Source organism: Pristiophorus japonicus, chromosome 8 (genome assembly GCF_044704955.1).
Source record: "Pristiophorus japonicus isolate sPriJap1 chromosome 8, sPriJap1.hap1, whole genome shotgun sequence".
Lineage (NCBI taxonomy): Eukaryota > Metazoa > Chordata > Chondrichthyes > Pristiophoridae > Pristiophorus > Pristiophorus japonicus.
Window position 1 is genome coordinate 82869547 of NC_091984.1, and position 15286 is coordinate 82884832.

The 15286-nt window shown below is 45.9% G+C and overlaps 1 protein-coding gene across 1 annotated transcript in view; it reads right to left on the minus strand.

The window, feature by feature from the left end:
• Window positions 1-15286, minus strand: part of LOC139268595 (cystathionine gamma-lyase-like) — a 72407-nt gene that overhangs the window by 41489 nt on the left and 15632 nt on the right. Inside the window, exons 3-4 of the mRNA XM_070886979.1 lie at window positions 11128-11223; window positions 655-764 (exon numbers count right to left, since the gene is read on the minus strand). Coding sequence (XP_070743080.1) covers window positions 655-764; window positions 11128-11223 — 206 coding nt within the window. The remainder of the gene's footprint in view (window positions 1-654; window positions 765-11127; window positions 11224-15286) is intronic.

Sequence of the window (15286 nt, forward strand, 5' to 3'; positions counted from 1 at the left end):
TATTTGTGTGGTGAATACTGCAATCTTATGCGTGCCCCTATATGCACATCCTCCATATTCCAGAAGACAGACTAATATATCCGCCCATTATGTTTTGCCCTCGGCAGATCCTAACTCAAGTCCTGACATATTCTTTATCTACTTACTGGGGCAATAGGACTGAACAAATTAAGTTAAGTTTTCAGTGAAATTCATTTGGTTTTGTATAATGTCTTATAACATGGAAAATAAAGTACACCACTCAAATTAGCCTGTTTGCAAAAGTAAATTCTACAGACTGTCTCTAACCATACACATGTTCGTATCTCAGATGACAGACACCCCATGCTTTGCTGGCTGATGTATAAAAGGAGACAGAGAGACAGAGTAAATAGTCTTTCTTTTCATATTTAATAGTCCTGGCAAAGCATCCTACCACTCCATTCACTTTTACAATAGCCCTTTGTGCACTGATTTTAAACTTAATTGCAAAATCTTATTAATTAACCCAAAATCTCTGAGGCCTTAATTGATCTCCACACTTCAAATTGCATATAGCCATACTTTAAACTTCATGCAATTTTTTTTTTTTTTTTTTTAAACTGCATCAAAAGGAGGGGAGTGATTAGGTGGAAAGATATGGAAAATAGCTTACACCCACAAATCTCCAGTTACCTTAGTATTTGGTTTAATAGCTGCATCCAGACACTTCAATGATGTGCAGTCAACAAGAGAGGTTTCCAAACCCATTTCGGATGCAACTTTGCAGAAATATCGGTTAGTACCTGAAATAAGCGTTACACATGCATTCAGAACGTTTCCAATAATACTGTGTTTTGTAGCTATAACAACATCTTATCCTTCTTCCTTTCACTAAGGTGAAAAGAAACAAGCCATGGTTTCCAAGACACCTCAACAACAAAAAACTCAGCCACGTTCTCTCCTTCCCTGGGTATTCTATGCTGTCTTAAAACCTGTGAATGATGCAAACTTGAGTGTTTGCTAAAGCTATTCAAGTCAGCTAATAGGTACATCAAAACCTTATGGGTCAATGCCATCTCTAATTTCCCTTCCCACCTTGCAAGGAAGCACCAAGCATCAAACTAGCACTTTTCCACTTGGGTATTGGGAACTCGGGAGAATTTTGTCACAAACCTCCCACCTCCACATTTTTCCCCCCATTTTCTCCTATTCAATGTAGTCAGAGAAAACTCATGGCACTCGCCAGATTACCTGTAAACTGAAGTATAGACCCAAATGCTACTGTAAATTAAAGTACAAACTCAATATAGCAGCAGGCAATTTATGAATTTCTATACTAACTCAACCCTAGTTTTTTTTTCCCCCAGAGAAGGGCAAGTGGTCATAAGAACATAAGAACGAGGAACAGGAGTAGACCATATGGCCCCTCGAGCCTGCTCCACCATTCAATATCATGGCTGATCTGATCATGGACTCACTCAGCTCCACTTCCCTGCCCACTCCCCATAACTCTTTATCCCCTTATTGATTAAGAAACCATCTATTTCTGACTTAAATGTATTCAATGTCCCAGCTTCCACAGCTCAGAGGTAGCGAATTCCAGATTAACTACCCACAGAGAGAAGAAATTACCCCTCATCTCTGTTTTAAATGGGCAGCCCCTTATTCTAAGATCGTGCCCTCTAGTTCAAGTCTGCCCCATCAGTCGAAATATCCTCTCTGCATCCACCCGGTCAAGCCCCCTCATAATCTTATACGTTTCGATAAGATCACCTCTCATTCTTCTGAATTCCAATGAGTAGAGGCCCAACCTACTCAACCTTTCCTCATAAGTCAACCCCCTCATCCCCGGAATCAACCGAGTGAACCGTCTCTGAACTGCATGCAGCATTCCAGGTGTGGCCTCACCAATACCTTTTATAGCTGCAGTAAGACTTTCCTGCTTTTATACTCCATCCTCTCTGCAATAAAGGCTAAGATACCATGGACCTTCATGATAATAGTTAGTATGCAGGTACAGCAAGTTAAGTCCTGACTCTAATGTACTGACTTACACAAGAAACATACTGAAGTCAAGGTCTCTCAGGACCTGCACCTTTAATTCCAGCTCTCCAGTGCTGCACTTGCCCGAGACCTGCCTTTATATACCACAGTGGGACAGGTATGGCGTATCTCCTGCAAGTGCACCCCTGGTGGTAAGGTATGCTTATTGTTACAGGTCATATCGAGTTAGTCATGTATAGCATGGTAAGATAGTTATATACAGTAATGTGAGATACATGACATCACCCTCCCCAAAGGTCTTATTGCCTTTATAGATTCAGTCTCTCAGGTGGTCTGCGCTCTAGCGTGGAGCGTCTTAGTTGTGGTTCAGTTGTTTGCCTTGGTGCCTGTTTTTCGTTTGGTGCAATTGCTGGTATCTCGCCTGGGCTGTCTGTTGAGACTGCCCTTTCCCTCAGGTTGTTCCACCTGTCTGTCCACCAGGTGTGGTGTGAGTTCCACATTGTAGTCTGCCTCTGGTTCTTCAGTGTTATCAGTGAATCTACTTTTTACTTGGTCTACATACCTCCAGCAAGTTTGGCCATTGTCCATTTGTACAACCAGTAGCCTGTTTCCCTCTTTGTCTGTTACTGTCCCTGCAAGCCATTTGGGACCCCAGCCATAGTTTAGCACAAACACTTTGTCCCCTATCCCATTCCACCTCCCCCTCGAATTTCAGTCATGGTACTCAGTTAGCTTTTGACGCTTAGCCTCAACAATTTTATGCATGTCTGGGAGGATTAACAAGAGCCTGGTCTTTAAGGTTCGTTTCATCAATAGTTGCGCGGGGGGGAACCCCAGTCAACGAATGCGAATGAGATCTGTGTGCCAGCAGCAGTCGCGACAGGCAGCTCTGCAGTGTGGGACCTTGGATTCTGAGCATGCCTCGTTTAATGATCTGCACTGCTCACTCCGCCTGGCCATTGGAGGCCGGCTTGAAAGGTGCCGTCTTAACGTGATTTATATCGTGGTCAATTATAAAATTGTGAAATTCTGCGCTGGTGAAGCACGGACCATTATCACTGACCAATATGTCAGGAATGCCGTACGTTGCAAACATGGTTCTGAGGCTCTCCACAGTGGTGGAGGTGGTGCTCGAGTTTAAAATGGTGCACTCGATCCATTTTGAAAATGCATCAACGACTACGAGGAACATTTTGCCCATGAATGGGCCCACATAGTCTACATGCACCAGCGACCACAGTTTGGTGGGCCAGGGGCTTAGGAGGGGCCTCCCTGGGGGCATTACTGAGTTGGGCACAAATGGTGTACTGACGGACGCAGAGCTCCAAGTCTGCATCAATGCCAGGCCACCAGACATGAGATCTGGCTATGGCCTTCAGGAGGACGATCCCCGGGTGCTCGCGATGGAGCTCCCGGACAAACACCTCCCCTGCCTCGTAAGGGCATAACTACTCGGCTGCCCCACATCAGGCAGTCTGCCTGTAGTGAGAGTTCATGCACGCGCATATGGAAGGGTTTGACCTCCTCGGGGCAGGCATGGCGAGCCTCTGCCCAGTCACCGATTAAAACGCATCTTTTAACTAGAGATAACGTGGGGTCGCTGGTCGTCCAGGCTCTGATTTGGCGAGCCATCATGGGCGAACCTGTGGATTCAAAGGAATTGATTGCCATGACCATCTCAGTCCTGTTCATCGGACCCTTCTGTCATTGCCAGGGGTAGCCTGCTAAGTGCGTCTGCACAGTTGTCTGTGCCTTATCGTGTAATTGTAAGCCGTCAGCATGAGTGCCCACCGCTGAACTCCAACACCTCGGCACGCAATGACTGCCTTGCACTCGGATAGTAGGGATGCGAGGGGTTTGTGGTCGGTTTCTAATGCAAACTTGGCCCCGAAAATGTATTGGTGCATCTTTGACACCGTACACGCACGCGAGCGCCTCCTTCTCAACCATACCGTACCCGCGCTCCGCCCACAAAAGCAACCTGGAGGCATAAGCATCGGGCTGCAATTTACCCGCATCATTGATGTGCTGTAAAACACACCCGACCCGGTGTGCTGACGCATCACACGCAAGGACTAACTTTTTATCTGGGTCAAAAAAGGCTAAAACACTCTTGTAACATAGAAGGTTGCGTGCCTTATTGAAGGCGCGTTCTTGGGCGTCCCCCCAAAACCAATCGCACCCCTTTCTGAGTAGCACATGGAGAGGCTCCAGCAGCGTGCTCAAGTTCTGCATAAAGTTCCCAAAGCAACGGAGTAGCCCGAGAAAGGCACGTAGTTCCGAGACATTCCGGGGCCTGGGTGCCAGGCGAATCGCTTCTGTTTTGGATTCGGTTGAGCGGATTCCATCAGCGGCAATCCTTCTGCCCAAAAATTCAACCTCAGGCACGAGAAACAGACACTTGGATTTCTTAACTCTTAGGCCTAACTGATCCAATCGACTGAGTACTTCCTCAAGATTGCAGAAATGAGAGTCGGTGTCCCTGCCCGTGATGAGTATGTCATCTTGAAACACAACCGTCCCCGGGATGGACTTGAGCAGACTCACCATGTTGCGCTGGAATATAGCAGCTGCCGACCTGATGCCGAATGGGCATCGATTGTACATTAAAAGGCCTCGATGTGTGTTGATGGTGGTGAGTAGCTTAGACTCTGTCAGTTCTTGCGTCATATACGCAGATGTGAGGTCAAGTTTCGAAAAAAGTTTTCCTCCAGTGGCAAATAGGTCCTCCGCTTTGGGCAGCAGGTATTGGTCCTGTCGGGAGACTCTGTTTATGGTAGACTTGTAATCCTCTTAGATTCGCACGGATCCATCAGGCTTCATGACGGGGACGATGGGGCTTGCCCAGTCGCTGAATTCCATGGGAGAAATTATGCCTTCCCGCAGAAGCCGGTCTAGTTTGTTTTCAATCTTTTCCCTCATCACATAAGGCACAGCTCTAGCCTTGTGATGGACCAGTCTGGCATTCTGTGTGATGTAGATTCTAACTTTAGCCCCTTTGAAGGTGCCCACACCTGGCTGAAAGAGATGTTCAAAACGGCTTCGAACTGTTGAGCAGGAGGTCCGTTCCTCTGATGACATGGCGTGAACATCATCCCATTTCCAATTAAGTTCTGCTAGCCAGCTTCTCCCCAACAGGGCTGGGAGATCCCCAGGGACAATCCACATGGAAAGTCGATGCACCATCCCTTTGTGTGTGACTGAGAGCATGGCGCTGCCAAGAACTGGGATGATTTCTTTAGTATAGGTCCTTAGTTTGGTGTCGATCTGTGAGTTCTGATTTGTTGCTTTTGTGTGGCCACAGCTGTTCAAATTGTTGAACACTCATGAGGGGTTGACTGGCCAGTGTCCATTTCCATGTTGACGGGTATCCCGTTGAGTAGAACCCTCATCATAACTGGGGGCATCTTGGTGTAAGAACAGTGAACATTGATCGTGTTAACCCGCTGTACCTTGGCGTCCCGTGCACTGTTCCAACCGTCTTCTGGTCCGCTTTCCGACCCTTCTGATTTGTGTACCAACCGAGCTGCTGTTTTTCTGCACATGCGAGCCAGATGCCCTGTGTAGTTGCAGTTTCTGCAAACGGCATGCTGAAATCGACACACCCTGGTTGAGTGCCTTCCTCCACATTTCCAACAGACCTTTTTCATTGTTTCCAAAGGATGAGCTGCGTCTGGCTGATCTCCCTCGAGTTTCTCTCAATCTGTTGTTGAGTGCTCGCATTGTGGCTTGATGAGGTTTGATCAGCCATTCATGTGGCCCTTGATTTTGATGGCTTCTGGTGCCACTGTCTGCTGTTGAAGGCCTGCTCTCCTGCCTTTGTCTGTGTGGGGGTAGCGGTTTGTTTCACAATGTGAACCCGTTGCTCAGATGCCTCGTTGGTTGCCGTACTCGAAGTATAGATCAGCCTCGTTTCTTCTTCGCCTGCCAAGAACGTCTGTGCGACCAGTGATGTTGCCTCTAGAGTCAAGTTCTTAGTCTCTATAAGCTTTTGGAATATGCCTGCATGGTCTATTCCTTCAATAAAAAAGTCTCTCAGTACTTCTCTCCTTAGTTCATCGGGGAACTCACATGAACTAGCCAGCCTCCGAAGTTCTGCCACAAAGTCGGGTATGCTTTGGCCCACACAGCGTCTGTAGTTGTAGAACCTGTGTCTGGCCATGTGTAGGCTGCTCGCTGGCTTCAGGTGGTCTCTCATCAGTGTGCTCAACTCCTCAAAACGACTTGCTTGCTGGCTTCTTGGGTGCCAGCAGGTCTTTCATTAAAGTATATGTTTTTGAGCCACAGCTGGTCAAGAGATGGGCTCTTCTCTTGTCTGCCTCATCGTCGCCTAACCAGTCTTTGGTTACAAAGCTTTGCTGGAGCCTTTCTATAATCATCCCAATTATCTCCAGCATTGTATTTCTCATCTGAGCTGTTGATAGCCATTCTGTGGATTCTGTGATCCCGTAACTCGTCGCCACTGTTAAGTCCTGACTCTAATGTACTGACTTACACGAGACACATGCTGAAGTCAAGGTCACTTAGGACCTGCACCTTTAATTCCAGCTCTCTAGTGCTGCACTTGCCAGAGACCTCCTTTTATATACCACAGTGGGACAGGTATGGAGTGTCTCCTGCAAGTGCACCCCTGGTGGTAAGGTATACTTATTGTTACAGGTCATATCCAGTTACAGTCATGTATAGCATGATAAGATACAGTTATATACAGCAATGAGATACACATGACACTAACCTTGTGTTTCATGCACAAGTACCCCCAGGTCCTGCTGTACTGCAGCACTTTGCAATCTTTCTCCATTTAAATAACTTGCTCTTTGATTTTGTTCTGCCAAAGTGCATAACCTCATTCTTTCCAACATTATACTCCATCTGCCAAATTTTTGCCCACTCACTTAACCTGTCTATGTCCTTTTGCAGCTTTTGTGTGTCCTCCTCACTCATTGCTTTTCCTCCCATCTTTGTATCGTCAGCAAACTTGGCTCCGTTACACTCAGTCTCTTCTTCCAAGTCGTTTATAATAGATTGTAAATAGTTGGGGTCCCAGCACGGATTCCTGCGGCACCCCACTAGTTACTGGTTGCCAACTAGTGAATGAACCATTTATCCCGACTCTCTGTTCTCTGTTAGTTAGCCAATCCTCGATCCCTGCTAATATATTACCTCCAACCCCGTGAACTTTTATCTTGTGCAGTAACCTTTTATGTGGCATCTTGTCAAATGCCTTTTGGAAGTTCAAATACACCACATCCACTGGTTCCCCTTTATCCACCCTGTTCGTTACATCCTCAAAGAACTCTAGCAAATTTGTCAAACATGACTTTCCCTTTATAAATCCTGACTCTGCCTGACCGAATTTTGCTTCTCCAAATGTCCTGCTACTGCTTCTTTAATAATGGACTCCATCATTTTACCAACCACAGATGTTAGGCTAACTGGTCTCTAGTTTCCTGCTTTCTGCCTTCCTCCTTTTTTTTAAAAAAATAGTGGCGTTACATTTGCAGTTTTCCAAACTGCTGGGACCGCCCAGAATCCAGGGAATTTTGGTAAGTTACAACCAATGCATCCACAATCCCTGCCGTTACTTTTCTTAAGACCCGAGGATGCAAGCCATCAGGTCCAGGGGATTTATCTGCCTTTAGTCCCATTATCTTACTGGGCACCTTTGCGATTGTGATTGTGTTAAGTTCTTTCCCCCCTATAGCCCCTAGACTATCCACTGTCAAAATATTGTTAGTGTCCTCTACTGTAAAGACTGATGCAAAATATTTGTTCAGAGTTTCTGCCATTTCCATGTTCCCCATTACTAATTCCCCAGTCTCATCCTCTAAAGGGACCAACATTTATTTTAGCCACCCTTTTCCTTTTTATATACCAATCTTATCTGTTTTTATGTTTTGCACTAGTTTACTTTCATAGTCTATCTTCCCTTTCTTAATCATTTTTTTTTAAATCATTCTTTGCTGGCTTTTAAAAGCATCCCAGTCTTCTGTCCTTCCACTAATTCTGGCCACTTTGTATATCCTTGTTTTTAAATTGGATACCATCCTTTATTTCTTTCGTTAGCCACAGATGGCTACTTTTCTCTGACACACTTTCCTCCTCACTGGAATATATTTTTCCTGAGAGTTGTGAAATATCTCCTTAAATGTTCATCAATCGTCCTACTCTTTAAATCTATTTTCCCAGCCCACTTTACCCAACTCTGCCCTCATACCTTCATAGTCTCCTTTATTTAAGCTTAGTACGTTGGTTAGAGATCCAACTTTCTCACCCTCCATCTGAATTTGAAATTCAATCATGCTATGATCACTCATTCCGAGGGGTTCCTTTACTTGGAGATTGCTTATTAATCCTGTCTCATTACACAGGAGCAGATCCAAGATAGCCTGCCCCCTGGTTGGTTCCGTTACATACTGCTCAAGGAACCCGTCCCTTATGCACTCTATGAACTCCTCAAGGCTACCCTGACCAATTTGATTTGTCCAATCAATATGGAGGTTAAAATCACCCATGATTATTGCTGTTCACTTTTTACAAGCCCCCACTGTTTCCTGATTTATGCTCCGACCAACAGAGTTGCTACAGTTGGGCGTAGTCTATAGGCCCCCTACCAGTGACTTTTTCCCCTTATTGTTGCTTATCTCCACCCAAACTGTTTCAACACCCTTATCATTTGAGCCAATATCATTTCTTACTATTGCAGTGATTCCATCCTTTATCAATAGAGCTACCCAACCACCTTTTCCTTTCTGTCTGCCCTTCCGGATTGTCAAGTACCCCATATATTTAATTCCCAGTCCTGGTCACCTTGCAACCACGTCTCTGGCGACGGACAAGATACGGGATAAAATATGGCTCAGCTCAGGATCAAACAGCACACCAAGATTGTACACCAACTGGTTCAGCCTGAGGGAACAGTGAGAATTATTTGGAGCTTATCGAGGTACCAAATAAGATGGCTTTAGTTTTCCCAATGTTTCACTGGACAAAGTTCTGACTCATCCACGACTTACTGTCATACAAGCAGTTTAACAAAACAGAAGTGCTTGAAGAAGAACTGAGTAAGATATTCCAGGGATGGCTGGGCTGCCATATATGGAGGAGAGACTGGATCAACTGGGCCTTTATTCACTGGTGTTTCGAAGGAGAGGGGATCTCATAGAAACAAAAAAGATTCTGACAGGACTGGACAGGTTAGATGCGGGAAGAATGTTCCCGATGTTGGAGAAGTCCAGAACCAGGGGACATAGTCTTAGGATAAGGGGTAAGCCATTTAGGACTGAGATGAGGAGAAACTTCTTCACTCAGAGTTGTTAACCTGTGGAATTCCCTGCCACAGAGAGTTGTTGATGCCAGTTCATTGGATATATTCAAGAGGGAGTTAGATATGGCTCTTATGGTTAAGGGGATCAAGGGGTATGGAGAGAAAGCAGGAAAGGGGTACTGAAGGAATGATCAGCCATTATCTTATTGCATGGCGGTGCAGGCTCGAATGGCCTACTCCTGCACCTATGTTTCTATAGAGCTTTAGCAGAGAAGGCAGGAGTGGGTTTTCTGTGGAGGGGCAAGTACAGCAGTTTTGAAGGGGAGAAAAATGTTGCTTATGCAAAGAAAAATTAATGGCCAGCGAGCCCGAGGGCAAAGAAAGGTAATCAAGTAGTCAGGAGTTCAGTGGGGAGAAGATAGAGGAAGCAGAAGGCTGGTCACAAAAGGAGAGAAGCCAGACTGATATGGGAGGCAAGGGGAAGGAGAAAAGGGGCATGAGCGGGAAAAGGAATGAAAGAAAGAAGTAGACAAGTGGTGGAATGCAAAGTAGGGACAAAGGGGAAAGGAAAAATTTGTACTTCTGCAGTGCCTTTTAACATCAAAAGTATGGAAAAAACAAATGGCAAGTCAAAGGAGATAGAAGAGGTTTAGGAAGAAAATTCCAGAGTATGGGTTCTAGGCACCTGAAGGCACAGCCGCCAATGATGGGGCAAATGTAGCGGGGGGGGGGGGGGGGGGGGGGGGAGAATGCGCAAGGGAGCAGAGTCAGAGGAATGGAAAAATCTGCAGGCTGGGGCCGGGGTGCAGTTTGGAGGCAGTTACAGAAATAATAACGGGCAAAGCCATGGAGGGATTAAAACACGATGAAAATTTTAAAGTTGAGGTGTTGGGGAACTGGAAGTCAAGGTATACCAGCAAGGACATGGTGATGGGTGAGCAGGACTTGGAGCAAGATAGGAGCAGCAGAGTTTTAGATGCACTGAAGTTTACGGAGGGTGAAGGATGGGAACAGTCACATCTGGAGGTGACAAAAGCAGGGGTAGAGACGGGCAGCGACAAGGAGGTGGAAGTAAGCAGTCTTTGTGATGGAGCAGATATGGTGTTGGATATTCAACTGAGGATCGAATAGGACTGCGAGATTATGAATAATTTGGTTCAGCTGCACGAGTAGTCAGCGAAGGGAATGGAATTGGTGGCAAGAGTGCAAGGTTTGTGGTGTGGGCCAAAAACGATAGCATCAGATGTTTAAAGAAGACATTTTTAACTCCCAGGCAGGAAAGCAACCTAGCAAGTGACCAGCCCATCAAGACAGGTAGCGGGAGGCCCAGACTTATTAACATGCCGCTGGCCAACTTCCCGACCAAAATATCCAGGAAGTTGGAAGTGGATGCCTGGCCATTAAAACTGGGCAGCTCCAAGGACATGAGCCAGGCCAAGTAAATGTGGGCACAGGGGTTCTGAGGCAGGTTTGAGAAGGGAAGGGGTGGTGGAGGGAGAGGAAGTCCAGAGCAGGTGAGACCTATACACTCTGTGGGGCAGAGAAGCTATCTCTTACTCCTCCAGGCCCCACAAAAAAGGAACTAAAATATACTTCCGTCTGAGGGGCCTTCTCTCTGTGATTAGTATGCTTCAGCCTGGCAGGAAATCCACAGCTGCTTTCCCCATTCAGGTCAACGTTAAAATGGCAGTTGGGTCTCAATGACATCAGGATCCGATCTGCATATTTAAAGGACCCCAACAGCATCAGGCAGGCGTTCTCAGTTCACAGGAGGCCAACGAGCATGTCTCCCACTTCATTTTATCTGCCTGCCCACCTGGTTTCAGTCAGTAAAGGAGTTAAAATTCCCCTTTATATTCTTGCATAAATCCCAATTAAGATAATGCAAACTATACCTCCATACACATCATTCATGCAAATGATGTTATCACCAGACTTCAATAGATGTGCAATCGTCATCGTAGTTGCCAAACCAGAAGCAAATGCTAAACCTATGGAAAGAACAGCAAAAAAAAAAAAAATCAATGAGCTACCCAATAAAATGCAATGCAAGATATGATGGTGCAGTATTGTTAAAATGCTGTATCCATATTACCTTCACCAAAATATGCATTCTACATGGTTCAGTGGGAAAGTGTAATGTCCAGGAGTATGGCAATGAACCACACAAACCAGGAAGAGCTCCGGTTCAGTCTCTGGACTGTATAGAGGTAGCTCTCAGGTTAACAATTACAGCACTATAATTGACATCTGTGGATAAGGATTGGAAGAAAAAAAAAGCAGCTAGGATTCGGATATTTGATTGCATCGAGTAACACCCTGCTAGAAAGTGAGTGCATGGAGATGTCAGATAATCAGGCTCAAATATCTGCCCTCACCAGGGTCAGGGAGTCCAATATTCACCATCTGGGATCACGAGAGAGTCACTTTACAAAGTTATCTAATGTTGATGTATTTAGTGCAGGAAAGTATATAACTAATTGGAATAACTCACACAGAGGACAGGTCTCCGCTTTACCTGCAGACACACACTTAAGAAATCCAGTAGTAATGAGAGTTGCTCTCATTAATGGCCCCGGCCTGCTGGTGGTCTTGCAGGCCAGAACCACGCTGATTAGAGGGAGCAACGCGCGGCGGCCCAGCCCAGAGTGTTTACATACTAGTTACAGGGCTCTATGGTAAGCAATTAAATGGCCCATTAAGAAACAAAGTTTCAACGTGCCCAAGTTTCCACATGATTTGCGCCTGATTTTTAGGAGCAACTGGTGGAGAACGGACTATCTTAGAAATCGCAATTCTCCACATTTTTTTTTTCTGCAGTTCTAGTCAGGTAGAACAGTTCTACTTTGGAACAGAATTTTTTCTTCAAAAAGGGGGCGTGTCCGGCCACTGACACCTGATTTCAAAGTTTCCACAGTGAAAACGTACTCCAAACTAAGTTAGAATGGAGCAAGTGAAGAATTTTGTAGAACTGAAAAAACCTGTTCTACACATTAAAAAATCAGCTGCAGGTTACAAATTAGGCGTCCAGAACGAGGTGTGGGGGGGGAGGGGGGAAGGGAAGTCATTAAATTCTACAATAAATCCTTATTTATACTTCTACAAATATTATACAAATAAATCCAACCTGAATAAACATTTATAAGCAAAGAAAAGATTAAATAAACCATCTTCCTACCTGTGTGAAAGTGCTTCAGGCACGGAGAATGCTGCAGTCAGCCTGAGGCGCCCGTTCTTCCCGCGGGGGGGGGGGGGGGGGGGGGGAAAAGAGAGGAGGCGCCCATTCTTCCCGCTGGGAGGGGTGGGGGGGAGACAGTGAGAAGGCCGCAAGTGTTGATGGCAATTTGCTTTTATTAAAAAAAATTTCAAAAATTAAACAGCTACAAAAAACTACAAAAATGGCCGAGTGCCAATGTTTTTTTCACACTGAGCATGCGCGAACGCTCCAACGCGCACGCGCAGCATTGCCGGCAGGAAAAAAACTAATTTAAATAGTACCCGCCCCCTCCCACTTACAAAATCGGCGCGAGTGTAGGCTCCGCCCCCCCTGGGCGCCGCGCCAGGCAGGCAAGGAGCTGCAGAACGCTAGAGAATCGTGAGGTTTTTTTTAGGCGCCGTTTTAGGCGCGAAAAACGGGCGCCCAGCTCGGAGGGGCGCCCGTTTTTTATCGTGTGGAAACTTGGGCCCAACATCCCTATACCAGTATGCATTCGTACTCCATGGCTAAAGCAGAAGCAAATCAGTCAAATTCACTTCAGATTTAAGAACATAAGGAATAGAAGCAGGAGTCGGCCATACAGCCCATCGAGGCTGCTCCGCCATTCTATAAGAATTTGGCTGAACCGCAACATCAACTGCACCTTCCCTCCCACCCGATCCCCGTATCCTTTGATTTGCTTAGTGCCCAAAAATTTATCAATCTCAGTCTTCAATATAATCAACATCTGAGCATCGACAGCCTTTTGGGGTAGAAAATTCCAAAGATACAGTGAAGAATTTTCTCATCAGTCCTAAATGGCCAATCTCTTATCTTGAGACTACGGAGCTGAAATTCAGCCTCCCGAGAAGGCCAGTTATCGACAGAAAGCGACAACGAGGCGGTGTCGAACGGCCGCCAATTTTTTGTTGGATGGTCGCCGCTCACAAAATTCTCCTCGGTGGTTTTTCCACCGGTCCCAACTTCTACCCCGCTGCTGCCAAACCCTCCTACGTGTGTCATCAAAGCACTACCGCCGATCTCCTGCCCCGCAAGCAAAATTCAATCCAAAAAACATCTTTCCACTGCCATGCGGTGCCTACCCAACAATTATTTCTATCGGTGCACTGTGTTTGCAGTGCGTGCAAAGTGGTGGTGCGGCCGCCATTAAAGGGGAGGGCACACTGCTGCGGCAGCCATTTTTTATTTGTCGGCTGGGGCACCAACTTAGTGCTGTCTGCTCATTAATATTTATCGTGCATCCAGCGTTAACCGCGCTGTTCACTGACTAACCCGCATCAGCAGGGGGCCCCAATATCGTTACTTGCTAGCACTACTTAAATCTAACCTGCATCTCTTAAAAGGGAAGGTGCATTGTGGCTGCTGGAGGTGCAGAGATCATTGGGAATAGTGCTATGCAATAATCAACAATGGCTGACCATGGGAGAGCGTGCATCAAGATTTACGGATGCTGAAAGTAGGAACAATGTCCTGTATCCGCAGGGGATCAGGAGGCTATACAGGTACATGATGAGAAGGCAGTGGGAACCAGGAGTTCAGCCCAAAGATCCTGGATGCAATGCTGAAAGAAGTTTAATGACCTCACACGAGTGGTGATGTTAGTGAATGGATCTTCAAATGCCATATCCTAACAACTGCATCACTAGCCTCAGCAAACTCACAAAATTCACCTACCAACAAGCTCTACCAATAATGGGTGACTTTAATATGCACATAGATTGGGCTAGCCAAACTGGAAGCAATACGGTGGAGGAGGATTTCCTGGAGTGCATAAGGGATGGTTTTCGAGACCAATATGTCGAGGAACCAACTAGGGGGGAGGCCATCTTAGACTGGGTGTTGTGTAATGAGAGAGGATTAATTAGCAATCTCATTGTGCGAGGCCCCTTGGGGAAGAGTGACCATAATATGGTGGAATTCTGCATTAGGATGGAGAATGAAACAGTTAATTCAGAGACCATGGTCCAGAACTTAAAGAAGGGTAACTTTGAAGGTATGAGGCATGAATTGGCTAAGATAGATTGGCTAATGATACTTAAGGGGTTGACTGTGGGTGGGCAATGGCAGGCATTCAGAGACTGCATGGATGAACTACAACAATTGTACATTCCTGTCTGGCATAAAAATTAAAAAGGGAAGGTGGCTCAACCGTAACTATCAAGGGAAATCAGGGATAGTATTAAAGCCAAGGAAGTGGCATACAAATTGGCCAGAAATAGCAGCGAACCCGGGGACTGGGAGAAATTTAGAACTCAGCAGAAGAGGACAAAGGGTTTGATTAGGGCAGGGAAAATGGAGTACGAGAAGAAGCTTGCAGGGAACATTAAGGCGGATTGCAAAAAAGTTTCTATAGATATGTAAAGAGAAAAAGGTTAGTAAAGACAAACGTAGGTCCCCTGCAGTCAGAATCAGGGGAAGTCATAACGGGGAACAAAGAAATGGCAGACCAATTGAACAAGTACTTTGGTTCGGTATTCACTAAGGAGGACACAAACAACCTTCCGGATATAAAAGGGGTGAGAGGGTCTAGTAAGGAGGAGGAACTGAGGGAAATCCTTATTAGTCGGGAAATTGTGTTGGGGAAATTGATGGGATTGAAGGCCGATAAATCCCCAGGGCCTGATGGACTGCATCCCAGAGTACTTAAGGAGGTGGCCTTGGAAATAGCGGATGCATTGACAGTCATTTTCCAACATTCCATTGACTGGATCAGTTCCTATCGAGTAGAGGGTAGCCACTTTTTAAAAAAAGGAGGGAGAGAGAAAACAGGGAATTATAGACCGGTCAGCCTGACCTCAGTAGTGGGCAAAATGATGGAATCAATTATTAAGGATGTC